We start from the raw sequence: 25,286 nt of genomic DNA, 5'->3' as shown, positions 1-25,286 counted from the left end.
TGAATATTTGAGTTCATATTTGAGGCACTAAATCAAAGATGAGAGTCATCCCGTGTAGAGCACCTCAGAGGTGCAGGTTTGTGTGATGTTAACCACATACTGACTCTGGACAAACACTGACCGGTTTCTAAACAAATGTCAGATGATAAGCAGATCATTGAGGACAATCATTTCTAAGCATGGATATGTGACGTCGACATACAGCTGAAGTTGTGATTTTCTTTTCATTGCACACACATAGGCTAGTCTTATACCTAGACACAGATACAAAATGATGTGTCACACGCACGCATGCACACACACACACACACACACACACACACACACACACACACACACACACACACACACACACACACACACACACACACACACACACACACACACACACACACACACACACACACACACACACACACACACACACACACACACATAGGCTAGAGTCTTATACCTAGACACAGATACAAAATGATGTGTCACACGCACGCATGCACACAACACGGGCACGCACAACACACACAGGTACAATCACACACACACACACACATTAGGATGAAGATAACACTATGACTGATCAATCCTCCACACACACACAGATGGCTTTTATAAAAGCAGAAAAATGTGAATAATAATAATACTGTCTTTGAGGAGATCATGTGGACATGCTGCAATAAACGTCTTTATCTTTAAAGTGACATAGATCATTCTGTATTTTTTAAATATATATATATATATAAGTTATGTAAGGGTGTTATACTGTGAGTGTTATCATCATAGGGTTGAAATAGTACTAATAAAAGTTCATCCAATCAAAATATTTTAGATTCTATTCGAAGATCCGTGACACGGAAAAATATGCACTTATTCAGTTATGTTTCCAATTTTCAGTTGTTCAAGTTGTATTTTATAAGTTAGTGAAGATTAGTTTGTATGTATACAGTATATTCAATAATCAGCATGTAGGCTTTGCACAGGTGAGAAATTAGATTAGCTTTTTTATATCATCAAGTACAATACAACGGCCATTCTATACACTAAACACATTCAACCTTTGAGAGGAGACTTTTAAAACCTTACACATGCAATATTTACAATGCTGAACCTCGTCAGCAGGGTCATAAGCGAGTGTTTGTGTGTGTGTGTGTGTGTGTGTGTGTGTGTGTGTGTGTGTGTGTGTGTGTGTGTGTGTGTGTGTGTGTGTGTAGAAACAGATAAACACTGCTTTTAGTATTGCCTAAATGGGTGTTACGGCTCCACACAACAGAGCTTAACGAGCATTGCGGTCGAGATTGAGAGTGTAGCCAAATCTCTTCAGTGGTAGAATTTGACATAATCCTTGACATTTCATCACTTACATCAGTTGAATGACAATATAGCAAATAATTTAGGCCCCTCAAACACTAATGTATTCATACTGTATTCATCATGATTCATTTACTGTACTTATCAACATCTATATCTCTATCTTACCATATGGCTTTTAACTTTCATATTACTCTCATATTCATTTTAGCATTAAAAAACGTCTTAGAATTGTGGAAGTGTTTAGAAAGAGAAAGGCCATCGTTTGAAGTTGAAGATGGATGTACTTTCTATGTGTTCCAACAACTGAGTGATGTGTTGGTGAACTTAACACGGCTCCTATTTGTGCTTCTCTTATTAAAAATCCTAAATGCTTTTAGATGTAGTCCACTGAACTCAATGTACCATTCATGGTGTTTGTCACGACGGTCAGTTAAAACACTGAGGTAGAGATGTCTTTTGTTAAGCAAAATGTATCTGCACACCTCCTCCTGTAACACATAGCGGCTACAGGAGTTTTAACCACCAGCGAAGTCTTATTGCACTGTAAATCTAGGCTAGAGCAACATAGCTTCAAGCAACTAAAGACAGATGGTGTCATGGCACAGTCCTGGAGATGGTGGTACAGTGAGTTAATAGTTAGTGAAGTTCTCGCAGGACCTTTTTAGGGCAGTCAGAGAGACCAATGGCAATAGGGTAGGCTATTAGAACACATCAACCCATGATTTGACATCATATCCAGTGCTGTGGATGGATGCTAGTGGGTTAATTTGTGAAGTGTCTGTTTTAGGCTGGAGCAAATAACCAGAACTGCATGTCTACTGTACTGTGAGATCACCATACTAGGCATCAGAGCCGTGGAACACATCTACAGTTGGCTCAAGGCTTCCAGTATGTAGTTCATAGACGACTGTAATGCATGTAGATGTGTGTAGGCAAGGAATAGTCTGACATGGGTCTGTTCTATTATCTCAGGGAAGACTATACTTTCATACTGTACTTTTATAAGTCATCATGGGGTATAAAGGCTGACCCATAATCTATAAATGAGAAGTCAAGAGGGCAGGACCTACAGTAAAGCTACATCTATCGGCCAGATGAAACCATGCCATAATACTGTACTTCACCACCTGCTGCAAGCAAGAGAGGAAGGAAAAGAGGGAGTACAGAAGGAAGGAAGGACAGAAGGAAGGACAGAAGTAAAGAAGGACATAGAGAAGGGAGGATTCCTTTTTTAAAATGTTAGGACTAAGCCAATGACATCACTCACCAGACCCCTCCTCCTCTCCCACTCTCATAGTTGTAGTCAGCACAATAACAATCAGCACTACATTTCCCAAGATTCACTGGGGATTGCTTAAAGTGCTGAGGTGTGTCCTTGGGGTCTTCAGGTGCTGGGGTGAGGTCAAGGATCAAAACAAGCTCTTTCTCTTGGATTAAACTGATTCTAGAGATCCACTGGGACAGTCAGAGTTGGCCAACACCTTATAACCAATACAGTCTCTCACGTAGTTGGGAGCGCAATCACATGAAACATCCATTTTAAACAAAAGTTAGACTTAGTTTAGCAGAAGGAATTGATGTTAGAGTTTAGCATTCAGGTGTTAGTGTTGCTGGGGATCCTTTGTATCAGGATGTTTTATCATTCAAGCATTCTAGATGTTTCTATAGGACGGCAGAGGACCAGCAGGAAAATTTCCAGATTCCCGGATTCCCAGGTTTCAGGAAAACTACTAGAGAATGTCACAAGGAGAAGGAATCCAGTCCAGTTTGATAGAAAGGTGATTTAAATTCATCCAGTTTGACGAGAACGTTATGTCATAGTCACATTTATAAGTCCTTGGGGGGCTAAATCATGTCATTGGTTTCATCATACGAGATAAAAAATGTCAGTTGCAAATTTACGAGCTGTTTGTGCTTTCGTTTTGGTCTGTTTTTCCACATGCTGAGATTAGAGCAGGCATCATCAAAGGTTTCATCATTCCACAAATGGAGTAGGTGGTCATAGATGTAGTTGAACTAGATTGAGTAATGTTCACTTGCCATTTATTTGTTCCTATATCTATGTAAAAGGGTGTGGAACCATTCTGCACACCTCTGAACGTCAAATATATCTAAAGAAGCTAGGTTTAACATTTTACTTGTAAACTCTGCAACTGATTTTGTTGGCAGACCGGCAGTCATGCTCTAGTTTACACACTAAAAAAGAGTATGCAGCATAGAAAGTTCAAAAAGAAACAACAACAGCTAAAACGTCTGACAAAATGAACTTGCTTGCTTATATTTCCTATCTTGTGAAAAGTATCTGTGAATTGAAAAAAGTATCTCAAAGATAATGTTAGTGTTAGGTACAGGTGAGTTAGCTATCATAACAACCTACAGCATGTTCGAGCATTAGAAGTGTTGAATGGAAGGCCTCGATAGTAGCAGTGATTTCTTCCTTATTTGGTAAGGGGAGTGTTCGATTGTCTGTCTACAGTGGTGGAGAAGGAAAGGATAATGGGTCTGTGGGGTTTCCCTTGGAGGAGTGCAGGGACTGTTCTCAGGTTGCGGTGGTGGCGGTGTTGTCCTCAGCTGGGGTGTCCATTTTGGCCTCAAGGGCTGGACTACTTGGGGCGGTCACCTCCACTTCAGGGGTTTTAGGAGGGGTTGCCTTGGCGACAGGGCTTTCGATCAGACCCACTGGGGCCGGAGCAGTGTCAGGTTTGGATTCAGGTGCTGGTGGTTCGGGTGTGCCATTGGTGGTCGGAGCAGGTTCAGGGCTCAGCATTGGGGTTGGGGTCGGAGTCTGGATTGGTGTCACAGGCTTGGGGGATTCTGGGGTTGGTGTCACCAGCTTGGGGGGTTCAGGGGTTGATGGTTGGGGTGCAGTTAGTTTGGAGACAGGGGTCAGGGGTGGGGTTGGCTTAGAGGACACCGGGCTTGGAGACACAGCAATAGGTGTTTTGGCTGGTTCAGGTGTTTTCAATTCAGGTGTTTTCGGTTCAGGAGTTTTAAAATCGGGAGTTTTGGTTGGTTCAGGTGTTTTCAATTCAGGTATTTTCGGATCAGGAGTTTTGAAATCAGGAGTTTTCAATTCAGGAGTTTTGGCTGGATCAGGTGTTTTGGCAATGGGGCTTGGCGCCTGCTTGGAGACCGGGCTTGGGATTGGGCTGAGTTTGGTCTCAACGGGTTTGGTTATGGTCAACTTTGGTTCAGGAGCTGGTTCAGGAAATTTTTTGATCTCGGGAACCGGGCTAGGTTTGGTAACCGGGGGTGGGCTTGGCTTGGTTTCTGGGACGAAGGCAACACTCTCAGTCTCAGCCTCTGATTCTGGAATCTGGTCGGGGACGTCAGTGTCAGTGTCCAATGGGAGGCCAGTGGTGTTAAACTCCACCCCTGAGTCGCTGGTCTCCAGGTTACCACCTGCCACCTCCTTGGACGACACCTCCAGACCCTGCAGTCAACACACAGAGGTCAGAGGAGAGAGGTCAGGGTGAAGACAGGAGAGCGGGTGAGGATAAGCAAAGAGATTTTAACAGTTATTTTGACAATATTCCCCTTCCGTTCTTCTAATTCATTCCCTCAACTCGACAGAAAACCACTGCTTCATTAATACTTACTTTAATGTCCACCTCAGTGCTCTGAGACTTCTCTGTGATGTCGATGGACTGGGCTATAGACTCCTCAAACTGAGTAATGTTCTTCACCACCTGGAAACCACACATACATGTCATGTCAAGTGGTGAGCATCATATAGGGAACAGGGTGCCATTTGAGACATCACCAGTGTCTCTGTCTCTGTCTGTGTGGTACCTGTCTGAAGGCATCTCCCTCGTCCTCCTTGCCTGCGTTTTGGGCAATCTTCTCGATGGCTCGGGCCTTGGCTGCCCTCTTCTTCTGCTTGACCAGGCAGGACAGCAGACACACCAACAGCAGGAGAACCAGGAAGCCCACCAGTGCTATGATTGCCACGTAGAGGGACGGCAGCTTGTAGGCTGGAGGAGAGAGGGGAGGGGGAGGGAGAGTAGGGAGAAGGGAGAAAGAGGGAATATAGAGGGGGAGTGTGGCGAAGGGGAGAGACAGAGGAGAAGAGGAGAAGAGAGATACACAGAGAAGAGAGAGAGATAAAGGGAGAGGAGATAGAGGTGGTGGAAAGGAGAGATAATAAATGATTATCTCCTCACCCTCCACCGCCCCATAGACGTAAGCCCCCAAGTTGGTCTACAGTTGGTCGATGACCCTGAACTGGCCAAGTCCTCCAATCCAGCCCCCTCCCCATCATCCTCCCATCCCGCTCTCCTCCTTACTCCTCTCCTCTGTTCTCCTCTCCTCCCTTCATCCCCCTCTCCTCACCTTCCACTTCCAGGTAGACGTTGGACACAGGAAACCCCAGTATGTCCGTGACCTTGAACTGTCCGACGTCGCTGGCCTTGACCTGGTCCAGGATGACCACAGACGGATCCAGAGAGATCCGCCCCACCAGATCCAGGTCTGCTGGCACCTATAATCAACCAAGAGCCATGGTCGGTTCAAAAGTTCAATCACTTATTGGCAAATAAAAGTAAATCAATTGGATATAAATATTTGGTAAGACTTCACTTCAAGCCAACAGGTATAATGCATTATAAGACTTCTCATAAGCACATATAAGTGATAATGTATTATTACCATCCCACAGTGCGCTATAGGGAGTAGCATTAGGGTAGTATTTGAGTGATTTTAAATCAGCCGTTCCAGTACCGTTAACTCTCCCCCGTCCAGGATCTGTCTGGTTTTTAAGTCGTAGTCAGGCGTGTAGAACAGACGCACCATGGAGGCATTCAGTATCAGGTTGATCTTCAGGGTGCCAGCGTACGGCAGCTTCACAAAGTTCTGGTGTTCTGGGAGACAGAGACAGAAAGAGAGAGATGAAGAGAAGAAGAGAGAGAGGAGGGGGGGGTTATTGAATTATGAATTTATGGATTCCATAATGAGAGGAGAGAGGAAGAAGGAGACAAAAGAAAGAGGGATACAGAGACAGGAAGAGAAGAAGAGCCAGAGGGAGAGAGAAAAGAGAGAGAGGGCATTTAACAAACAAAACATTTTGGAACACTATAGGCAAAATAGATAACTCACTTCAGAAAATCACATCCATTTGAAGCTGGAATTGTTAACGGCGAAACTGCCACGTCTGTTTGCAATACTACAACAACAATGAAGTTACTGCAAACAACAAACACTGTTTTCCCCTCTGACATTATTGCACGTGGGATAGAAGAGCAGAATATGTACTGCAAATGTTTTACCAGGTTGTGCGGCTCTCCTCACCTCTGCTTCGCCAAACAAAACAAATACAATAACAACAGCGGTAGGGCGGACAGTGGCGCTGATCCCCTACTGCGGATTCCATCTTTAAACCCATTGATGACTAGCATTACAGCGAACTTGCAGTAGGTTGGAAATAAACAGAGAAAAGGTAAAGGTTGGCCACAGAAGGTAGAGGGAGGATGAAAACAAATGTACCTTTGACATTTAGGCAGACCTTCCTCATGATCTTCAGGTTCGTGTCTCTGACGGTGTAGCTTCCCTCATCGGCGCCTGTCACGGCGTTGAGGGTGACCCGGCGCTCGTTGACACTCAGGCGCCCCTGGTACCCGTCTCTGGAGAGCCCTCCTCGGGTCATCAGCACCAGGGGTGGCCTGGAGGGTTAATGGAGAACCATAATAGAACTTGCTATCACAACAGTCATGATATTGATCAGAAAAACAGAATGATATAATGATGGTGTAACGATAATTATCATATTGATAATGCTATCGCGATAACGATGATGCTATCATGACAACCACAATAGTTTCGCAACATCACAATACTACATCGTGATAATCAATGTTGATGGGAGACAGTAAATCCTCCTTTGAGGAAAGCAGAGAAGTTTACATTTTGACAGAGAAACAACTGTACCTGGAAGTCAGGTTGGCCTCCACAGCACTGGGCCTATACTCCAGGGTGATGGGAGCCTCCACCCCTGCCAGCTGGATGTGGTAGTTCTCCCCATACTTAATGTTCTGCTCGTTGGAACAGTCTAAAAGACAGAGAAAGGGGTGGGAGAGGCAGGGACGGTTCGATACAGAGACAGAACAAGAGAAAGGAATGAGGGTATAAAAGGGGAGGACAAGGGGAAAGAGGGAGACAAGAGATCAGGAAACAGAGAGAGAGAGAAACAAAAAGGGAAGACAAAAGAATGAGAGAGAACCATGTGAGAAAAATAGAAGAGAATGACATAGAGAAGAACAAGAGAGAGAAAAGGAGGATAAAGACAGAAGAAAAACAGCAGGGATGGATGGATGGGAGGGATGAACGGACGGATGGGGTGGTTAAATAGCTGCATAATTACTGCCTGGTGTATAAAACACGCTGTTAACTACACACACACCTCCTCTCCACACACTGTTAACTCCACACACACCTCCTCTCCACACTGTTAACTCCATATGGTGCTGTCAAGGCGCCACACAACTAGCCAGCTCCACACAGTTAACTGCATCATTTGATATCAGACAATGCATCAACTGATTTAGCATGTGGCATAAAACCATTGGTTGTTGCGTGCGACTGCAATATAGACAGCCTGGAACGCCAATCCATGCAGAACATAGCTCAGTCTTCACAGCATCACCGAGTCATCTCATTCCTCTCTGACTGTGTGTATCTGTGTCCCAAACAGCACACTATTCCCTATACCTTTTAAAAAAAAATAACTAGGCAAGTCAGTTAAGAACAAATTCTTATTTACAATGACGGTCTACCCCGGCCAAACCCGGACGACGCTAGGCCCAATTGTGCACCACCCTATGGGACTCCCAATCACAGCTGGATGTGATGCAGCCTGGATTCGAACCAGGAACTGCAGTGACTCCTCTTGCACTGAGATGCAGTGCCTTACAGCACTGAGCCACTCGGAAGCCCCTATAACTTTCCTTCTTCCAACCCCCCTCCCAGAGACAACTTTCCTTCTTCTAACCCCCCTCCAACCCCCTTCCCAGAGACAACTCAGAGAGCAACTTTCCTTCTTCCAACCCCCCAGAGACAACTTCCCAGAGACAACTTTCCTACTTCCAACCCCCTCCCAGAGACAACTTTCCTTCTTCCAACCCCCTCCCAGAGACAACTCCCAGAGACAACTTTCCTTCTTCCAACCCCCTCCCAGAGACAACTTTCCTTCTTCCAACCCCCCCAGAGACAACTTTCCTTCTTCCAACCCCCTCCCAGACAACTTTCCTTCTTCCAACCCCTCCCAGAGACAACTCCCAGAGACAACTTTCCTACTTCCAACCCCCTCCCAGAGACAACTCCCTTCCAGAGACAACTTTCCTCCTTCTTCCAACCCCTACTTCCAACCCACCTCCCAGAGACAACTTTCCTTCTTCCAACCCCCTCCCAGAGACAACTTTCCTTCTTCCAACACCCTCCCAGGACCCCATACAACTCTGACGATGAGTGTGATGCGTCGGACAACTCCTTCTTCCAACACTCGGACCCCATACCTCTGACATGAGTGTGATGCAACCTTCCGGCTGTTCGTTGTTCTTCACCGAGTACGTCCCCTCGTCCCCCTCACCCACGTTCGCTAGGATCAGGTGACTGAGCTGACTGTTGAGCTTGGCACGGTTACCGACCACGGACCCACCCCGCATCAGGACCACCTCAACCCCCGCCTTGGCATTACTGGGCTGGAACAAAACCTCTGCAGCCAGGGAGGGCAGCTGCAGATGGAAGTCCTCCCCAAAGAACATGGTCTTCTGGGAGTCTTCTTTACCTGGGAGGTGGTGGGAGGGTATGTTTAACATTTTCACAGAAATGCATCACAAAGCTTAGTACTATATCATAACTAATGATGCATTGATAACAGATGGCAGGGATGCTTACCTTTCAAAGGGGCCGACAGAGCTATGGACAAAGAGAAAATAAGTTCCATATTTACGCATAGAAATGTAATTCATCAAATATGTTAGATGTATGACCGATAACTATACTGTGTCTTAAGGACCCATAAGAAACAAAAATGAAGGTTGTGTCTATTACTCCTCCTGGTGGATTATTCCACACACTGAACCTGTACACACTGAACCTGTACACACAGAACCTGTACACACGGAACCTGTACACACTGAACCTGTACACACTGAACCTGTTTTTACACTGAACCTGTACACACTGAACCTGTACACACTGAACATGTACACACTGAACATGTACACACGGAACCTGTACACAATGAACCTGTTTTTACACTGAACCTGTACACACTGAACCTGTTTTTACACTGAATCTTGACACACTGAACCTGTACATACTGAACCTGTACACACTGAACCTGTTTTTACACTGAACCTGTACACACTGAACCTGTTTTACACTGGACCTGTTTTTACACTGAACCTGTACACACTGAACCTGTTTTTACACTGAACCTGCTTTACACTGGACCTGTTTTTACACTGAACCTGTACACACTGAACCTGTACACACTGAACCTGCACACACTGAACCTGTACACACTGAACCTGTTTTTACACTGAACCTGTACACACTGAACCTGTTTTTACACTGAACCTGTTTTTACACTGAACCTGTACACACTGAACCTGTACACACTGAACCGGTTTTTACACTGAACCTGTTTTTACACTGAACCTGTACACACAGAACCTGTTTTTACACTGAACCTGTTTTTACACTGAACCTGTACACACTGAACCTGTTTTTACACTGAACCTGTACACATTGAACCTGTTTTTACATTTAACCTGTTTTTACACTGAACCTGTTTTTACACTGAACCTGTACACACTGAACCTGTACACACAAAAACCTGTTTTTACACTGAACCTGTACACACTGAACCTGTTTTTACACTGCACCTGTACACACTGAACCTGTACACACTGAACCTGTTTTTACACTGAACATGTACACACTGAACCTGTACACACTGAACCTGTACACACTGAACCTGTTTTTACACTGGACCTGTTTTTACACTGGACCTGTACACACTGAACCTGTTTTTACACTTAATCTGTACACAATGAACCTGCTTTTACACTGAACCTGTACACACTGAACCTGTTTTTATACTGAACCTGTACACACTGAACCTGTTTTTACACTGGACCTGTTTGTACACTGAACCTGTACACACTGAACCTGTTTTTACACTGAACCTGTACACACTGAACCTGTTTTTACACTGATCCTGTACACACTATACCTGCACACACTGAACCTGTACACACACACAAACTACTCTGGACACACACACTGCTCTGGACAGCTCCACACTACTCTGCACAGCTCCACACTACTCTGGACAGCTCCACACTGATCTGGACAGCTCCACACTACTCTGGACAGCTCCACACTACTCTGGACAGCTCCACATAACTCAACTGAATCAGAGATGGATGACTGCTACCGTCACATTCCCCCTTTTGGCCTCAATAAAGTATTATCTCATGTGACCTTATCATAACTGGTCATACATCTCTGGGCTTAACGACATACCTGAGCAGAGCAGCACGCTCAGCACCACCGCCACACTGACTGTCTTCATCTTCATCAGATCTCCTGGCTCTGGAAAGAAGGAGAGATGAAGGGAAGATAAGATAAAGGAAAGATTGAGTATAAACAAAAATGGTGTTTGATAAGTGGCACATTAGAATATAATGCCACTCCATCTCTATCTGTCCCCTCCACATCCTCTTCTCCTCCCTCAGTTGTTCTTTCTGTGTCTCCATCTGATTGTGTTTGGATGGGTGGGGGTGAGGGTGAGGGAGGTGCTGCCTTAGCTAATTCATAGACAATGATAGAATGTTGTGGTGGTGACATCATCTCATGGTGACATCAGCGCATGAAGTGGAGCCGAGAGGATGTCCTTTGGATCACTTAACTTGTCTGGCATCACCAGAGGAGTGAATGCAGTGTGTGTGTGTGTGTGTGTGTGTGTGTGTGTGTGTGTGTGTGTGTGTGTGTGTGTGTGTGTGTGTGTGTGTGTGTGTGTGTGTGTGTGTGTGTGTGTGTGTGTGTGTGTGTGTGTGTGTGTGTGTTCATCAGTCACGTTATATCAGTCACGTCATATCAGTCACGTTATATCAGTCACGTCATATCAGTCACGTTATATCAATCATGTTCAAAGTATTCCAACATGGCCAAGGTTTTTCATCTACGGACGACTGTCAACACAGGATTACTTAAAGGAAAATCTGCTCAGTAGATATTTTGCAGCATTGAATCCCTACACCTGATGTCCAGGGGAATTCAATTTACCACCAATGCAAAATGTTTGATGTTATATTTTGACATGTACAAATGAGAGGCTCCCAATGGATCCAGACAGGGATTGGTATATTGATTAGTTGTCAGTGAACATGCCTGAATTAAAACAGCCTGGTAATAATTAATGGTAATTGGGACTGGGGGGAGCTGGGTAATTACTTGGCTGGGTTTCAAACAGAGATCCACCTTTTCCTTAATTACAGCCAGTTTGCTACAGCAGGAAAATAATCCTGCAGCAACAGGAAATGTGAATTTGTCACACCCTGACCATAGTTTACTTTGTATATTTCTATGTTTTGGTTGGTCAGGGTGTGAGCTGAGTGGGCATTCTATGTTTCATGTCTAGTTTGTCTATTTCTATGTCTGGCCTGATATGGTTCTCAATCAGAGGCAGGTGTTAGTCATTGTCTCTGATTGGGAACCATATTTAGGTAGCCTGGGTTTCACTGTGTGTTTGTGGGTGATTGTTCCTGTCTCTGTGTTTTCACCAGATAGGGCTGTTTCGGTTTTCGTTACGTTTCCACGTTTGTTGTTTTTTTTTTGTTGTAGTTTTTGTATTGATTCGTGTTTTACGTTTGTTGATTAAACATGGATCGCAATCTACACGGCGCATTTTGGTCCGACTCTCCTTCACCAAAAGAGAACCGTTACAGAATCACCCACAGAATAACATCACTATGTCGAGCCAAATGCCATGAAGCCGGCTCTACGCATCTGGTCCCCAGTGCGTCTCCTTGGGCCGGCTTACATGGCACCAACCTTGCGCTCGGTGTCTCCGGTTCGCCTGCATAGCCCAGTGCGGGCTATTCCACCTCGCCGCACTGGCAGGGTGACCGAGAGCATTCAACCAGGTAAGGTTGGGCAGGCTCGGTGCTCAAGAGCTCCAGTGCGCCTGCACGGTCCGGTCTATCCAGTACCACCTCCACACCCCAGCCCTCCGGTAGCAGCTCCCCGCACCAGGCTTCCTGTGCGTGTTCTCGGTCCAGTACCACCAGTGCCAGCACCACGCAGCAGGCCTACAGTGCGCCTCGCCTCTCCAGCGCTGCCAGAGCCTTCCTCCTCTCCTGCGCTGTCGGAGTCTCCCGCCTGTTCAGCGCTACCAGAGCCTTCCGCCTCTACAGCGTTGCCGGAGTCTCCTGCCTGTTTAGCGCAGCCAGAGCTGCCAGTCTGCATGGAGCAGCCAGAGCTGCCAGTCTGCATGGAGCAGCCAGAGCTGCCAGTCTGCATGGAGCAGCCAGAGCTGCCAGTCTGCATGGAGCAGCCAGATCTGCCAGTCTGCACGGAGCAGCCAGATCTGCCAGTCTGCACGGAGCTGCCAGTCTGCACGGAGCTGCCAGTCTGCACGGAGCTGCCAGTCTGCACGGAGCCGCCAGAGCTGCCAGTCTGTAAGAAGCCGCCAGAGCTGTCAGCCTATATGGAGCAGCCAGAGCCGCCAGTCAGCGTGGAGCAGCCAGAGCCGCCAGTCAGCGTGGAGCAGCCAGATCAGTCAGTCTGCCATGATCCGCCAGTCAGCCAGACTCTTCCAGATCTGCCAGTCAACCAGACTCTTCCAGAGCCGTCAGTCTGCCCAGCGCCGCCAGTGCCGTCAGTCTGCCCAGCGCCGCCAGTGCCGCCAGTCTGCCCAGTGCCGCCAGTCTGTCCAGCGCCGCAAGTGCCGCCAGTGTGCCAGGATCAGTTAGATCCGCCAGCCAGCCAGGATCCGCCAGTCAGCCAGACTCTTCTAGATCTGCCAGACTCTTCCAGATCCGCCAGACTCTTCCAGATCCGCCAGTCAGCCAGACTCTTCCAGATCCGCCAGTCTGCCAGACCCTTCCAGACCCGCCAGTCTGCCAGACCCGCCAGTCTGCCAGACCCTTCCAGACCCGCCAGTCTGCCAGACCCTTCCAGACCTGCCAGTCTGCCAGACCCTTCCAGACCCGCCAGTCTGCCAGACCCTTCCAGACCCGCCAGTCTGCCAGACCCTTCCAGACCCGCCAGTCTGCCAGACCCTTCCAGATCCGCCAGTCTGCCAGACTCTTCCAGATCCGCCAGTCTGCCAGACTCTTCCAGATCCGCCAGTCTGCCAGACTCTTCCAGATCCGCCAGTCTGCCAGACTCTTCCAGATCCGCCAGTCTGCCAGACTCTTCCAGATCCGCCAGTCTGCCAGACTCTTCCAGATCCGCCAGTCAGCCAGACTCTTCCAGATCCGCCAGTCAGCCAGGATCTGCCAGAGCCTTCCTCCTCTCCTGTGCTGTCGGAGTCTGAAGAGCCCCTCTGTCCCGAGCTGCCCCTCTGTCCCGAGCTGCCCCTCTGTCCCGAGCTGCCCCTCTGTCCCGTGTTATTAAGTAGGGTTGCCGTGGCTAGGAGGTCACGGAAGCGGACAAGGTGGAGGAAGACTACGGTGAAGTGGGGGCCACGTCCAGCACCAGAGCCGCCACCGCGGACAGATGCCCACCCAGACCCTCCCCTATAGGTTCAGGTTTTGCGGCCGGAGTCCGCACCTTGGGGGGGGGGGGGGTGTACTGTCACACCCTGACCATAGTTTACTTTGTATATTTCTATGTTTTGGTTGGTCAGGGTGTGAGCTGAGTGGGCATTCTATGTTTCATGTCTAGTTTGTCTATTTCTATGTCTGGCCTGATATGGTTCTCAATCAGAGGCAGGTATTAGTCATTGTCTCTGATTGGGAACCATATTTAGGTAGCCTGGGTTTCACTGTGTGTTTGTGGGTGATTGTTCCTGTCTCTGTGTTTTCACCAGATCGGGCTGTTTCGGTTTTCGTTATGTTTCCACGTTTGTTGTTTTTTTGTATTGATTCGTGTTTTACGTTTGTTGATTAAACATGGATCGCAATCTACACGCCGCATTTTGGTCCGACTCTCCTTCACCAAAAGAGAACCGTTACAGAATTATTATGTGGATTATAATTAATGGACATTTTTGTAGGGGTTGATACATTTTTCATTAGGGCAAATCAAGTCTGAAATTTCAAAGTGGATATTACAAACTTCAGAATCCCTTTGAAACCTCAAATACATTTCACATTTTAAATGTCCTGCATAGAAGGAAAGTTATTCTGCAACAGGATGCTTAATCAGAAGTGTAAACACTGTAGGACACTGTGATCCTGAACACTAGAGATGAAAGGAGATAGCATTTAGACACAGGCCTGAACTGTTGGCTGTGTGTGTGAAAGAGAGGGAATGTGTGTACAAAGCAGGAAGCATTAAGCCACCTGCAGAGACCCGATCTGTTGGCAGGAGCAGAAAACCTGCTGCTCTCATTTGTTAATGAGGACAATTAGCATGTGATAATGTCATAATTCCCCAACCACCATCTCTCTCTGCTACAAGACACTCTTATATAATCTTCTCCTCTCTCTGTTTCTCTCTCTCTCCCAGACTCTTACACCCTACACTGGGCAGAGAGCCGAGCCACTATCATAGCCTGAAAGCACAGTCATTTGATTAAATCTGAACCAAAAGACAGGACACAGCGGAGCCCCAGAGGAGAGGGTCCCTCAGACAACACCAGCAACAACCACACATCAGTTGTGACCCCTTGGTACAGCCATGTTCTGTCTGTATAGGTTGATTCTGCGTTGGGACATGACGTTGGGAACACCTTGCTGTGTTCTTATTACCGAAGAATTACATGGTAATAAGAACATGTTTTTCTTAAAACTGTATTGTTGGTTAAGGGCTTGTAATTAAACATTTCACTCTATTCAGCATTTCACTGTTGTATTTGGTGCATGTGACAAATCAGTTCATATCTTTGTGTTACTACAGCACATAAGGGGAATTATCTGCGCTGTTGTTTTTAGAGGACCTGTGAAGCAGATAATCCAAGATCTTCTACTCCATTTAAGGAGGAAAAAATCATTTTTGGAATCATTTGGGGCCAGAGACCTTACATAAAATCACATGTGAAAAAACACGTGGTTTATGGACACGTGTGAACACAGGTGGAAACAAATCATGTGAAATATGTCACATGTAAAATCAAAAACATTCACATGAGTCAGACACGTAGTTTTCGGACACGCGTGACATTTCACATACATTGTGAATATGTGAACAAATCAAGTGAAAAATGTAATGTGGGAAAAGCAGACATGTGAGTCAGACGTGTTTAAAAAAATAAAATTAAAATAAAAAGGACAAATTTGACATGTTTTTTTTTTTTTTTGTAAGGGAAACAACACCCTGGTGCCTCACTGGGTTTACAGTGACACACACACACACACACACACACACACACACACACACACACACACACACACACACACACACACACACACACACACACACACACACACACACACACACACACACACACACACACACACACACACACACACACGCCTCCTCTCCTTTGGGCTTTTAACCATGGGCTGCCGGACTGGGCCATCTGCTATCCTTCACTCCCTCCCTCTTTTCTTCCCTTCCTCTTTCTGTATCTCTCTCTTTCTGTCCCCTATTCACATAGACTTCTCTATCTGTCACTCGCTCTTCCTTCCTCAGTCCCTCTCTATCTGTCACTCGCTCTTCCTTCCTCAGTCCCTCTCTATCAGTCCAGCTCTATCTGTCACTCTCTCTTCCTTCCTCAGTCCCTCTCTATCTGTCACTCTCTCTTCCTCCGTCAGTCCCTCTCTATCCAGTCCAGCTCTATCTGTCACTCTCTCTTCCTTCCTCAGTCCCTCTCTATCAGTCCAGCTCTATCTGTCACTCTCTCTTCCTTCCTCAGTCCCTCTCTATCTGTCACTCTCTCTTCCTCCCTCAGTCCAGCTCTATCTGTCACTCTCTCTTCCTCCCTCAGTCCCTCTCTATCCAGTCCAGCTCTATCTGTCACTCTCTCTTCCTTCCTCAGTCCCTTTCTATCAGTCCAGCTCTATCTGTCACTCTCTCTTCCTTCCTCAGTCCCTTTCTATCAGTCCAGCTCTATCTGTCACTCTCTCTTCCTTCCTCAGTCCCTCTCTATCTGTCACTCTCTCTTCCTCCCTCAGTCCCTCTCTATCCAGTCCAGCTCTATCTGTCACTCTCTCTTCCTTCCTCAGTCCCTCTCTATCAGTCCAGCTCTATCTGTCACTCTCTCTTCCTTCCTCAGTCCCTCTCTATCAGTCCAGCTCTATCTGTCACTCTCTCTTCCTCCCTCAGTCCCTCTCTATCCAGTCCAGCTCTATCTGTCACTCTCTCTTCCTTCCTCAGTCCCTTTCTATCAGTCCAGCTCTATCTGTCACTCTCTCTTCCTTCCTCAGTCCCTCTCTATCTGTCCAGCTCTATCTGTCACTCTCTCTTCCTTCCTCAGTCCCTTTCTATCAGTCCAGCTCTATCTGTCACTCGCTCTTCCTTCCTCAGTCCCTCTCTATCAGTCCAGCTCTATCTGTCACTCTCTCTTCCTTCCTCAGTCCCTCTCTATCTGTCACTCTCTCTTCCTCCCTCAGTCCCTCTCTATCCAGTCCAGCTCTATCTGTCACTCTCTCTTCCTTCCTCAGTCCCTCTCTATCAGTCCAGCTCTATCTGTCACTCTCTCTTCCTTCCTCAGTCCCTCTCTATCAGTCCAGCTCTATCTGTCACTCTCTCTTCCTCCCTCAGTCCCTCTCTATCAGTCCAGCTCTATCTGTCACTCTCTCTTCCTTCCTCAGTCCCTTTCTATCAGTCCAGCTCTATCTGTCACTCTCTCTTCCTTCCTCAGTCCCTCTCTATCTGTCCAGCTCTATCTGTCACTCTCTCTTCCTTCCTCAGTCCCTTTCTATCAGTCCAGCTCTATCTGTCACTCGCTCTTCCTTCCTCAGTCCCTCTCTATCAGTCCAGCTCTATCTGTCACTCTCTCTTCCTTCCTCAGTCCCTCTCTATCTGTCACTCTCTCTTCCTCCGTCAGTCCCTCTCTATCCAGTCCAGCTCTATCTGTCACTCTCTCTTCCTTCCTCAGTCCCTCTCTATCAGTCCAGCTCTATCTGTCACTCTCTCTTCCTTCCTCAGTCCCTCTCTATCAGTCCAGCTCTATCTGTCACTCTCTCTTCCTTCCTCAGTCCCTCTCTATCAGTCCCTCTCTCTAGATCCCTCTCTCAGTCCTTCTCTATCAGTCCCTCTCTATCAGTCCCTCTATCAGTCCCTCTCTATCAGTCCCTCTCTATCAGTCCCTCTCTCAGTCCCTCTCTATCAGTCCTGCTCTATCAGTCCCTCTCTATCAGTCCAGCTCTATCTGTCACTCTCTCTTCCTTCCTCAGTCCCTCTCTATCAGTCCCTCTCTCAGTCCCTCTCTCAGTCCTTCTCTATCAGTCCCTCTATCAGTCCCTCTCTATCAGTCCCGCTCTATCAGTCCCTCTCTATCAGTCCCTCTCTATCAGTCCCTCTATCAGTCCCTCTATCAGTCCCTCTCTATCAGTCCCTCTCTATCAGTCCCGCTCTCTCAGTCCCTCTCTATCAGTCCCTCTCTATCAGTCCCTCTCTATCTGTCATGTATTTCACTCTCTTTTTACAGCCACCCTCTTTATTTTATTTTCCTGCCTCCCTCTTTCTCTGTTTCTTCCCACATATCTTATCCTCTTTCCTTCCCTGCATCATCTTCTCATCGATCTTCCAATTTGTCCAGTTCTCTCTTTTTTTCTGTCTGACTCAGCTGTTACTTTCTCTCCTCTCCTGCTTTCTGTCCTTCTATCTTTTCTCATTCTATTTCCTGTTCTGCCTCATGCCACTCTCTCTATCCCTCTCTTCTCTCTCTTTATTCCTCATTCTATTTCCTGTTCTGCCTCATGCCACTCTCTCTCTATCCCTCTCTTCTCTCTCTTTATTCCTCATTCTATTTCCTGTTCTGCCTCATGCCACTCTCTCTCTATCCCTCTCTTCTCTCTCTTTATTCCTCATTCTATTTCCTGTTCTGCCTCATGCCACTCTCTCTCTATCCCTCTCTTCTCTCTCTTTATTCCTCATTCTATTTCCTGTTCTGCCTCATGCCACTCTTTCTATCCCTCTCTTTTCTCTCTTTATTCCTCATTCTATTTCCTGTTCTGCCTCATGCCACTCTCTCTCTATCCCTCTCTTCTCTCTCTTTATTCCTCATTCTATTTCCTGTTCTGCCTCATGCCACTCTCTCTCTATCCCTCTCTTCTCTCTCTTTATTCCTCATTCTATTTCCTGTTCTGCCTCATGCCACTCTCTCTCTATCCCTCTCTTCTCTCTCTTTATTCCTCATTCTATTTCCTGTTCTGCCTAATGCCACTCTCTCTATCCCTCTCTTCTCTCTCTTTATTTCCCATTCCATTTCTGCTATGCCTCCTCTGTCCTTCCCTCTCATTCTTCTTTTCTCCCCCCCCTCTCTTTCTCTCCCTTCCTCTCTCTTTCTCCTCTCATGCCCCCTTTCACCCTCTTCTCCTCCTTATCTTATAAAATCTCAGCTCCAGCAGCATCCCACTCTGAACTCAAAGACTGTTTCTGTCTTCATCTGAAATGTGGGATTTGTTCCAAATGGCACCCTATGTATTCCACTACTTTTGACCAGGGTCCATACGGCTCTGATCAAAAGTAGGGCACTATATAGGGAATAGGGTGCCATTTGGGATGCAGCCTCTGAGTCTCTGGTCACTGAGAAGGGAGAGAGGAGGAGGTACAGACATGCCTTTGTTGAGCTCCTTTAAAGAGGCGGAAAAGCCTTCAATGACTGCAGATGCATGAACCCCACAAAGATGTCTCTGTCTGTCTGTCCTTCATTCCTTCACCTTCACATCGTTTCCTTCATTCTCCTTGGCTTACATAACCCCAGTGGTTGGTGCATCTATCCCCTAATACTTCTGTCACTGTAATGAAGGCAAAGTATCCAGTCAGGCTGCAAGGAAATGCGCACCCCAAACACACACACACACTAGATACAATACACACACACATGCACACACACTTGTCCATAAATCACGTAGACACAAACACACATGACCAATATTCACTTCCTCTCTCCCTCTTTCCCTCCTCTCCTCCCTCATCCGAAAATACATTCTTAAATCATGAAGTGTCAGAAAAGCAAAAGGTATCACTGCGCCAACAGAACAGTACACAGGCTGAATGTTTACTTTAGGTGGTTTACTGGAGGTCATGGGTTTCTGGTTAGTTAAAATGACAATGGGTGCATCTCAATAGTCTCTCTTAGTCTCCTTTCCTTCATCTGCTCTGATGAGTGTAAAACTACTTGATAGGTGAAAGCAGATTCACAACAATACACATCAACCATATTGCTTTCAACAATTTTGTGGCAAGGAGACAGATAAAGTAAAGGAGACAAGGGGAAGAAGCCACTTTAGACTGTTGAGATGCAGCCCTGGGCTGCCTGCCTGGAAGTGTTGTGTAAATCAAAATGGATGATGGGATGAGGTCTCATACCACACAGACTGACTCTTCATTTATCCACCGCCTTCCCTTCTTTGAGTACTCTAAAAAATATTCTCTCTCTCTCTCTCTCTGTCTAGGTCCATGTCTCTATCTCACTGTACAGTTGAAGTCGGGAAGTTTACATACACCTCAGCCAAATACATTTGAACTCAGTTTTTCACAATTCCTGACATTTAATCCCAGTAAAAATTCCCTGTCTTAGGTCAGTTACGATCACCACTTTATTTTAAGAATGTGAAATGTCAGAATGGTAGTAGAGAGAATTCATATTTATATAATGAACATTTCAGCTTTTATTTCTTTCATCACGTTCCCAGTGGGTCAGAAGTTTACATACACTCAATTAGAATTTGGTAGCATTGCCATTAAATTGTTTAACTTAGGTCAAATGTTTCGGGTAGCCTTCCACAACTTTCCCACAATAAGTTGGGGGAATTTTGGCCCATTCATCCTGACAGAGCTGGTGTAACTGAGTCAGGTTTGTAGGCTTCTTTGCTCGCACACGCTTTTTCAGTTCCATCCACAAATGTTCTATTGGATTGAGGTCAGGGCTTTGTGATGGCCACTCCAATACCTTGACTTTGTTGTCCTTAAGCCATTTTGCCACATACTTTGGAAGTATGCTTGGGGTCATTGTCCATTTGGAAAACCCATTTGTGACCAAGCTTTAACTTCCTGATTGATGTCTTGAGATGTTGCTTCTATATATACACATAATTTTCCATCCTCATGATGCCATCTATTTTGTGAAGTGCACCAGTCCCTCCTGCAGCAAAGCACCCACACAACATGATGCTGTCACCCCCGTGCTTCACGGTTGGGATGGTGTTCTTCGGTTTGCAAGCCTCCCCCTTTCGCCTCCAAACATAACGATGGTCATTATGGCCAAACAGTTCTATTTTTGTTTCATCAGACCAGAGGACATTTCTCCAGAAAGTACGATCTTTGTCCCCATGTGCAGTTGCAAAATGTAGTCTGGCTTTTTTATGGTGGTTTTGGAGCAGTGGCTTCTTCCTTGCTAAGCAGCCTTTCAGGTTATGTCGATATATGATACGTTTTACTGTGGATATAGATACTTTTGTACCTGTTCCTCCAGCATCTTCAGCAAGGTCCTTTGCTGTTGTTCTGGGATTGATTTGCACTTTTCACACCGAAGTATGTTCATCTCTAGGAGACAGAACGCGTCTCCTTCCTGAGCGGTATGACGGCTGCGTGGTCCTATGATGTTTATACGTGCGTACTATTGTTTGTACAGATGAACGTGGTACCTTCAGGTGTTTGGAAATTTCTCCCAAGGATGAACCAGACTTGTGGAAGTCCACAATTTTTTTCTGAGGTCTTGGCTGATTTTCCCATGATGTCAAGCAAAGAGGCACTGAATTTGAAGGTAGGCCTTGAAATTCATCCACAGGTACACCTCCAATTGACTCAAATGATGTCAATTAGCCTATCAAAAGCTTCTAAAGCCATGACATCATTTCCTGGAATTTTCCAAGCTGTTTAAAGGCACAGTCAACTTGTAAACAATTGTTGGAAAAATGACTTGTGTCATGCACAAAGTAGTTGTCCCAACCGACTTGCCAAAACTATAGTTTGTTAACAAGAAATTTGTGGAGTTTTAATGACTCCAACCTAAGTCTATGTAAACTTCTGACTTCAACTGTATTTCTCTTTCTCACCCTCTATCTGTGTATTTCTCTTTCTCACCCTCTATCTGTGTATTTCTCTTTCTCACCCTCTATCTGTGTATTTCTCTTTCTCACCCTCTATCTGTGTATTTCTCTTTCTCACCCTCTATCTGTGTATTTCTCTTTCTCACCCTCTATCTGTGTATTTCTCTTTCTCACCCTCTATCTGTGTATTTCTCTTTCTCACCCTCTATCTGTGTATTTCTCTTTCTCACCCTCTATCTGTGTATTTCTCTTTCTCACCCTCTATCTGTGTATTTCTCTCTATCCCTCTTTCTCTCAATCACTCTCTGTCTTTTTCTCTCTGTATTTCTCCCTCTCAGTCTCTCACATATATGAAGGGAGTGGACAGGTTTCCACCATATTGCATTCACCTGTCAGATTTTGTCAGATCAGAGGTCATGAGGGGGAAGAGTGCTACAGTAAATGTCCTTATCCTCAACTCATCATTGTCTTTCAAGTGAGGACATAGAAAGACAACTCACAGATGAGATGTAGCTTCATCATTTCCTAATTGTGACAGTTGAAAATAGGCCATTACAGGAGGTAGCAATACATCAATCAGCATCACTTCCAGGTTACAGTCTTCCAATAAAAATATATATGTGCCAAATTAGAGACAGACAGCAAAAACAAATAGGTGTGTAATGTGTTTCTATCATAACCAGAACATATTAAAATGATCCCCTCCCAACAGTAACAAGACATGGGAATATTCCCACATCTTTTGATTAGTCTCTTGTGTACAAGACAAACACTTGTTCATAAAATCCCAACAGATAAACCTCAGAGGATAAAAAGGCTTGAATAGCAGTGACATACAGGCCAAGGCCATCCCTTAACAGCGATCAGGTGATGACTGATGACCAGCAGCGCACACTGTACTGTAGTGCCATGTACCTGAACTGTTGGCAATTGTAACATGCAGGCAGCGCAGACTCAGGCCACCATATGTCATCAACATATAAGCGGCGGGGGCGACACTGCACAGCACCGAAGGCAGCAGCGCGCCGGTACAAGCCGCAGGAGCATATCGTTCAATTTATAATGGATGGATGCTTTAAAAATAAAGGATTCAGTATAGGCTAAACCATTCGATAAAAAAAAATAATAGGCCTACATATTAATTAAGATATACTGATTAGAGACAGGATCCGTAGACTACTCATTTGCATTGATTAGATGTGTATTATGCATCAATAATCTTACAGTGCCAAACTGAGTCAAACAATTCATCTCTACATGAATTAACAGGTACTGCGAATTAAGGCGACATGTTGCATGTTGAATATTCTCGGATATTTCAAATAACATAGCCTATTGCATATCCCTGTTAGGCTACATTGTTTCAGTGAGTTTTTCTTGTCTAGGCTATGGCTCAAATTCTGAAGCAATATTTTACATTAGGCTATAGGCCTAATCTAAATGGGCATAAATAGGGACAGGCATTGGACCGGCACGAGCCTATCCAACCTGTGTAGCTTAATGATTGCACCCGTGTGTGGCATTCTGTAGAGCAGACTGTGAAATCAGCATGGTAATTCATTATTGAAGACGTGTCCCATCATACCACCATCCCGATGATGCGCATAGTCTGTTTAATCCTTCCCCCCAATAAATGTAACAACCTAATCACAATTTTCTCACCTTTCATCTTCTCCGGAACAAGCACGCCCTGTTTTCATCCAATAAAGCCCTTATCGGATAATAATCGGCTATTAACCTAACATCTCAATATGCAGGAAAGCCAACAGACACCCTCACGAGCATCTCACCAAAAACTGCAGAATTTAACCCGTCACGCACCAAGGCGGCGAATTTATTTGAAGAATCTCATCACATCCACCACATGTAAAAAATAAATAAAAAATGTATCCCCTTAGCTCACTCACCTTTAAATTCACACTACCTCCTCCGTATTGACAGAGTAGGCAACGTTATAACGTGTTTGTAGGAGGAGAAATATGTAGCCTAGCCTATTGATGCATGTATTTCTCTCCGTTCTTGGTGTCACCCTCCTCTCAATCGCGCCCCCCAATAGCAGCACTTGACGACTGGGGCTGAACATTTGGAAGATGCTCAGAATATGTCGGCTTTTGCTCTCGGTCGGAGCCGCTCGACTATTCTCGGTAAACACCGGATTCGATTGCCCCAAGCAAGGCAACGATTTCCTTGTTGTTTGTCTTTTTAACTGAGGTGGTTTATTTTCCTTATAATAAAACATAATAGCTGTATTGTGTATAGGCTATTCAGCCGAGACGTAGAAGTGAAGGCTGAGTCTAAGGATTTAGTTCAACCTCAATCGAGTATATCTATGATGTATTAAAACATCTCAAAGCCCAGACTATGCCAGAACGAAAGGACACAACACATAACATTCGTCCATTGACCGCCATTAATTGACCTAAAAACACACTTAATGAAATGGTAGCCAAAACATTATAAAACATCGAAACATATGCCATAAGAAATTTCCACCCCACAAAAATACAATTGAACTAATCACTCAGAAGTTCAGTATGAAAAAGGTTTATTGGTCGGTAAATAAAGACACATTTAACTCCTACATACAAAGATGTAGATGGACGAGCAGCATTAAAACAATCAGTTCAGTCCTTTCTCTAAGATTGAAGAAATGTCCCTTCAGCAATCACAGCTAGTGAAGACCTGGTATATTCAACATTACCCTCGCGCAATAGACACACACATATATAGGTTGTCTTTATACAAAGGCGAGAGGATGGCTATAAATCAGGATACAGTTGAAGTCGGAAGTTTACATACACTTAGGTTGGAGTCATTAAAACTTGTTTTTCAACCACTCCACAAATCTCATTAACAAACTATCGTTTTGGCAAGTCGGTTAGGACATCTACTTTGTTCATGACACAAGTCATTTTCCCAACAATTGTTTACAGACAGATTATTTAACTTATAATTGACTGTATCACAATTCTAGTGGGTCAGAAGTTTACAGACACTAAGTTGACTGTGCCTTTAAACAGCTTGGAAAATTCCAGAAAATGATGTCATGGCTTTAGAAGCTACTGATAGGCTAATTGACATCATTTGAGTCAATTGGAGGTGTACCTGTGGATGTATTTCAAGGCCGACCTTCAAACTCAGTGCCTCTTTGCAAGACATCATGGGAAAACCAAGAGAGATCAGCCAAGACCTCAGAAAAAAAATTGTAGACCTCCACAAGTCTGGTTCATCCTTGGGAGAAATTTCCAAACACCTGAAGGTACCACGTTCATCTGTATAAACAATAGTACGCAAGTATAAACACCATGGGACCACGCAGCCGTCATACCGCTCAGGAAGGAGACGCGTTCTGTCTCCTAGAGATGAACGTACTTTGGTGCGAAAAGTGCAAATCAATCCCAGAACAACAGCAAAGGACCCTGCTGGAGGAAACAGGTACAAAAGTATCTATATCCACAGTAAAACAAGTCCTATATCGACATAACCTGAAAGGCAGCTCAGCAAGGAAGAAGAAATTGCTCCAAAACCGCCATAAAAAAAGCCAGGTTACAGTTTGCAACTGCACATGGGGACAAAGATCGTACTTTTTGGAGAAATGTCCTCTGGTCTGATGAAACAAAAATAGAACTGCTTGGCCATAATGACCAT

General features: G+C 45.4%; 1 protein-coding gene across 1 annotated transcript; it reads right to left on the bottom strand.

The window, feature by feature from the left end:
* Positions 1–726: 726 nt before the first annotated feature.
* LOC112244566 (regulation of nuclear pre-mRNA domain-containing protein 2) lies at positions 727–23,513 on the bottom strand. The gene is made up of 12 exons (XM_042306664.1): positions 23,301–23,513; positions 10,834–10,902; positions 9,196–9,216; positions 8,837–9,085; positions 8,755–8,787; positions 7,231–7,351; positions 6,790–6,965; positions 6,028–6,167; positions 5,641–5,788; positions 5,101–5,282; positions 4,908–4,997; positions 727–4,741 (listed from the first exon to the last, which is right to left on the bottom strand). Exons 1-12 carry the CDS (start codon positions 23,305–23,307, stop codon positions 3,848–3,850), a joined length of 2,130 nt encoding a protein of 709 aa, XP_042162598.1. The 5' UTR covers positions 23,308–23,513; the 3' UTR covers positions 727–3,847.
* Between the last annotated feature and the right edge of the window lie 1,773 nt (positions 23,514–25,286).

The sequence above is a fragment of the Oncorhynchus tshawytscha genome, linkage group LG03, assembly GCF_018296145.1.
Source record: "Oncorhynchus tshawytscha isolate Ot180627B linkage group LG03, Otsh_v2.0, whole genome shotgun sequence".
Taxonomy (NCBI): domain Eukaryota; kingdom Metazoa; phylum Chordata; class Actinopteri; order Salmoniformes; family Salmonidae; genus Oncorhynchus; species Oncorhynchus tshawytscha.
The sequence above is the reverse complement of the archived record's forward strand: the minus strand, read 5'-3'. Positions and strand labels throughout refer to the sequence as shown.

Excerpts from the sequence above, each read along its gene's own strand:
- LOC112244566 (XM_042306664.1), bottom strand. Across the intron at positions 8,788-8,836 it reads GAACAACGAACAGCCGGAAG|GAGTTGTCCGACGCATCACA; the intron begins GTTGCATCACAC and ends TGTTGGAAGAAG. Across the intron at positions 4,742-4,907 it reads GCACTGAGGTGGACATTAAA|GGTCTGGAGGTGTCGTCCAA; the intron begins GTAAGTATTAAT and ends TGTTGACTGCAG.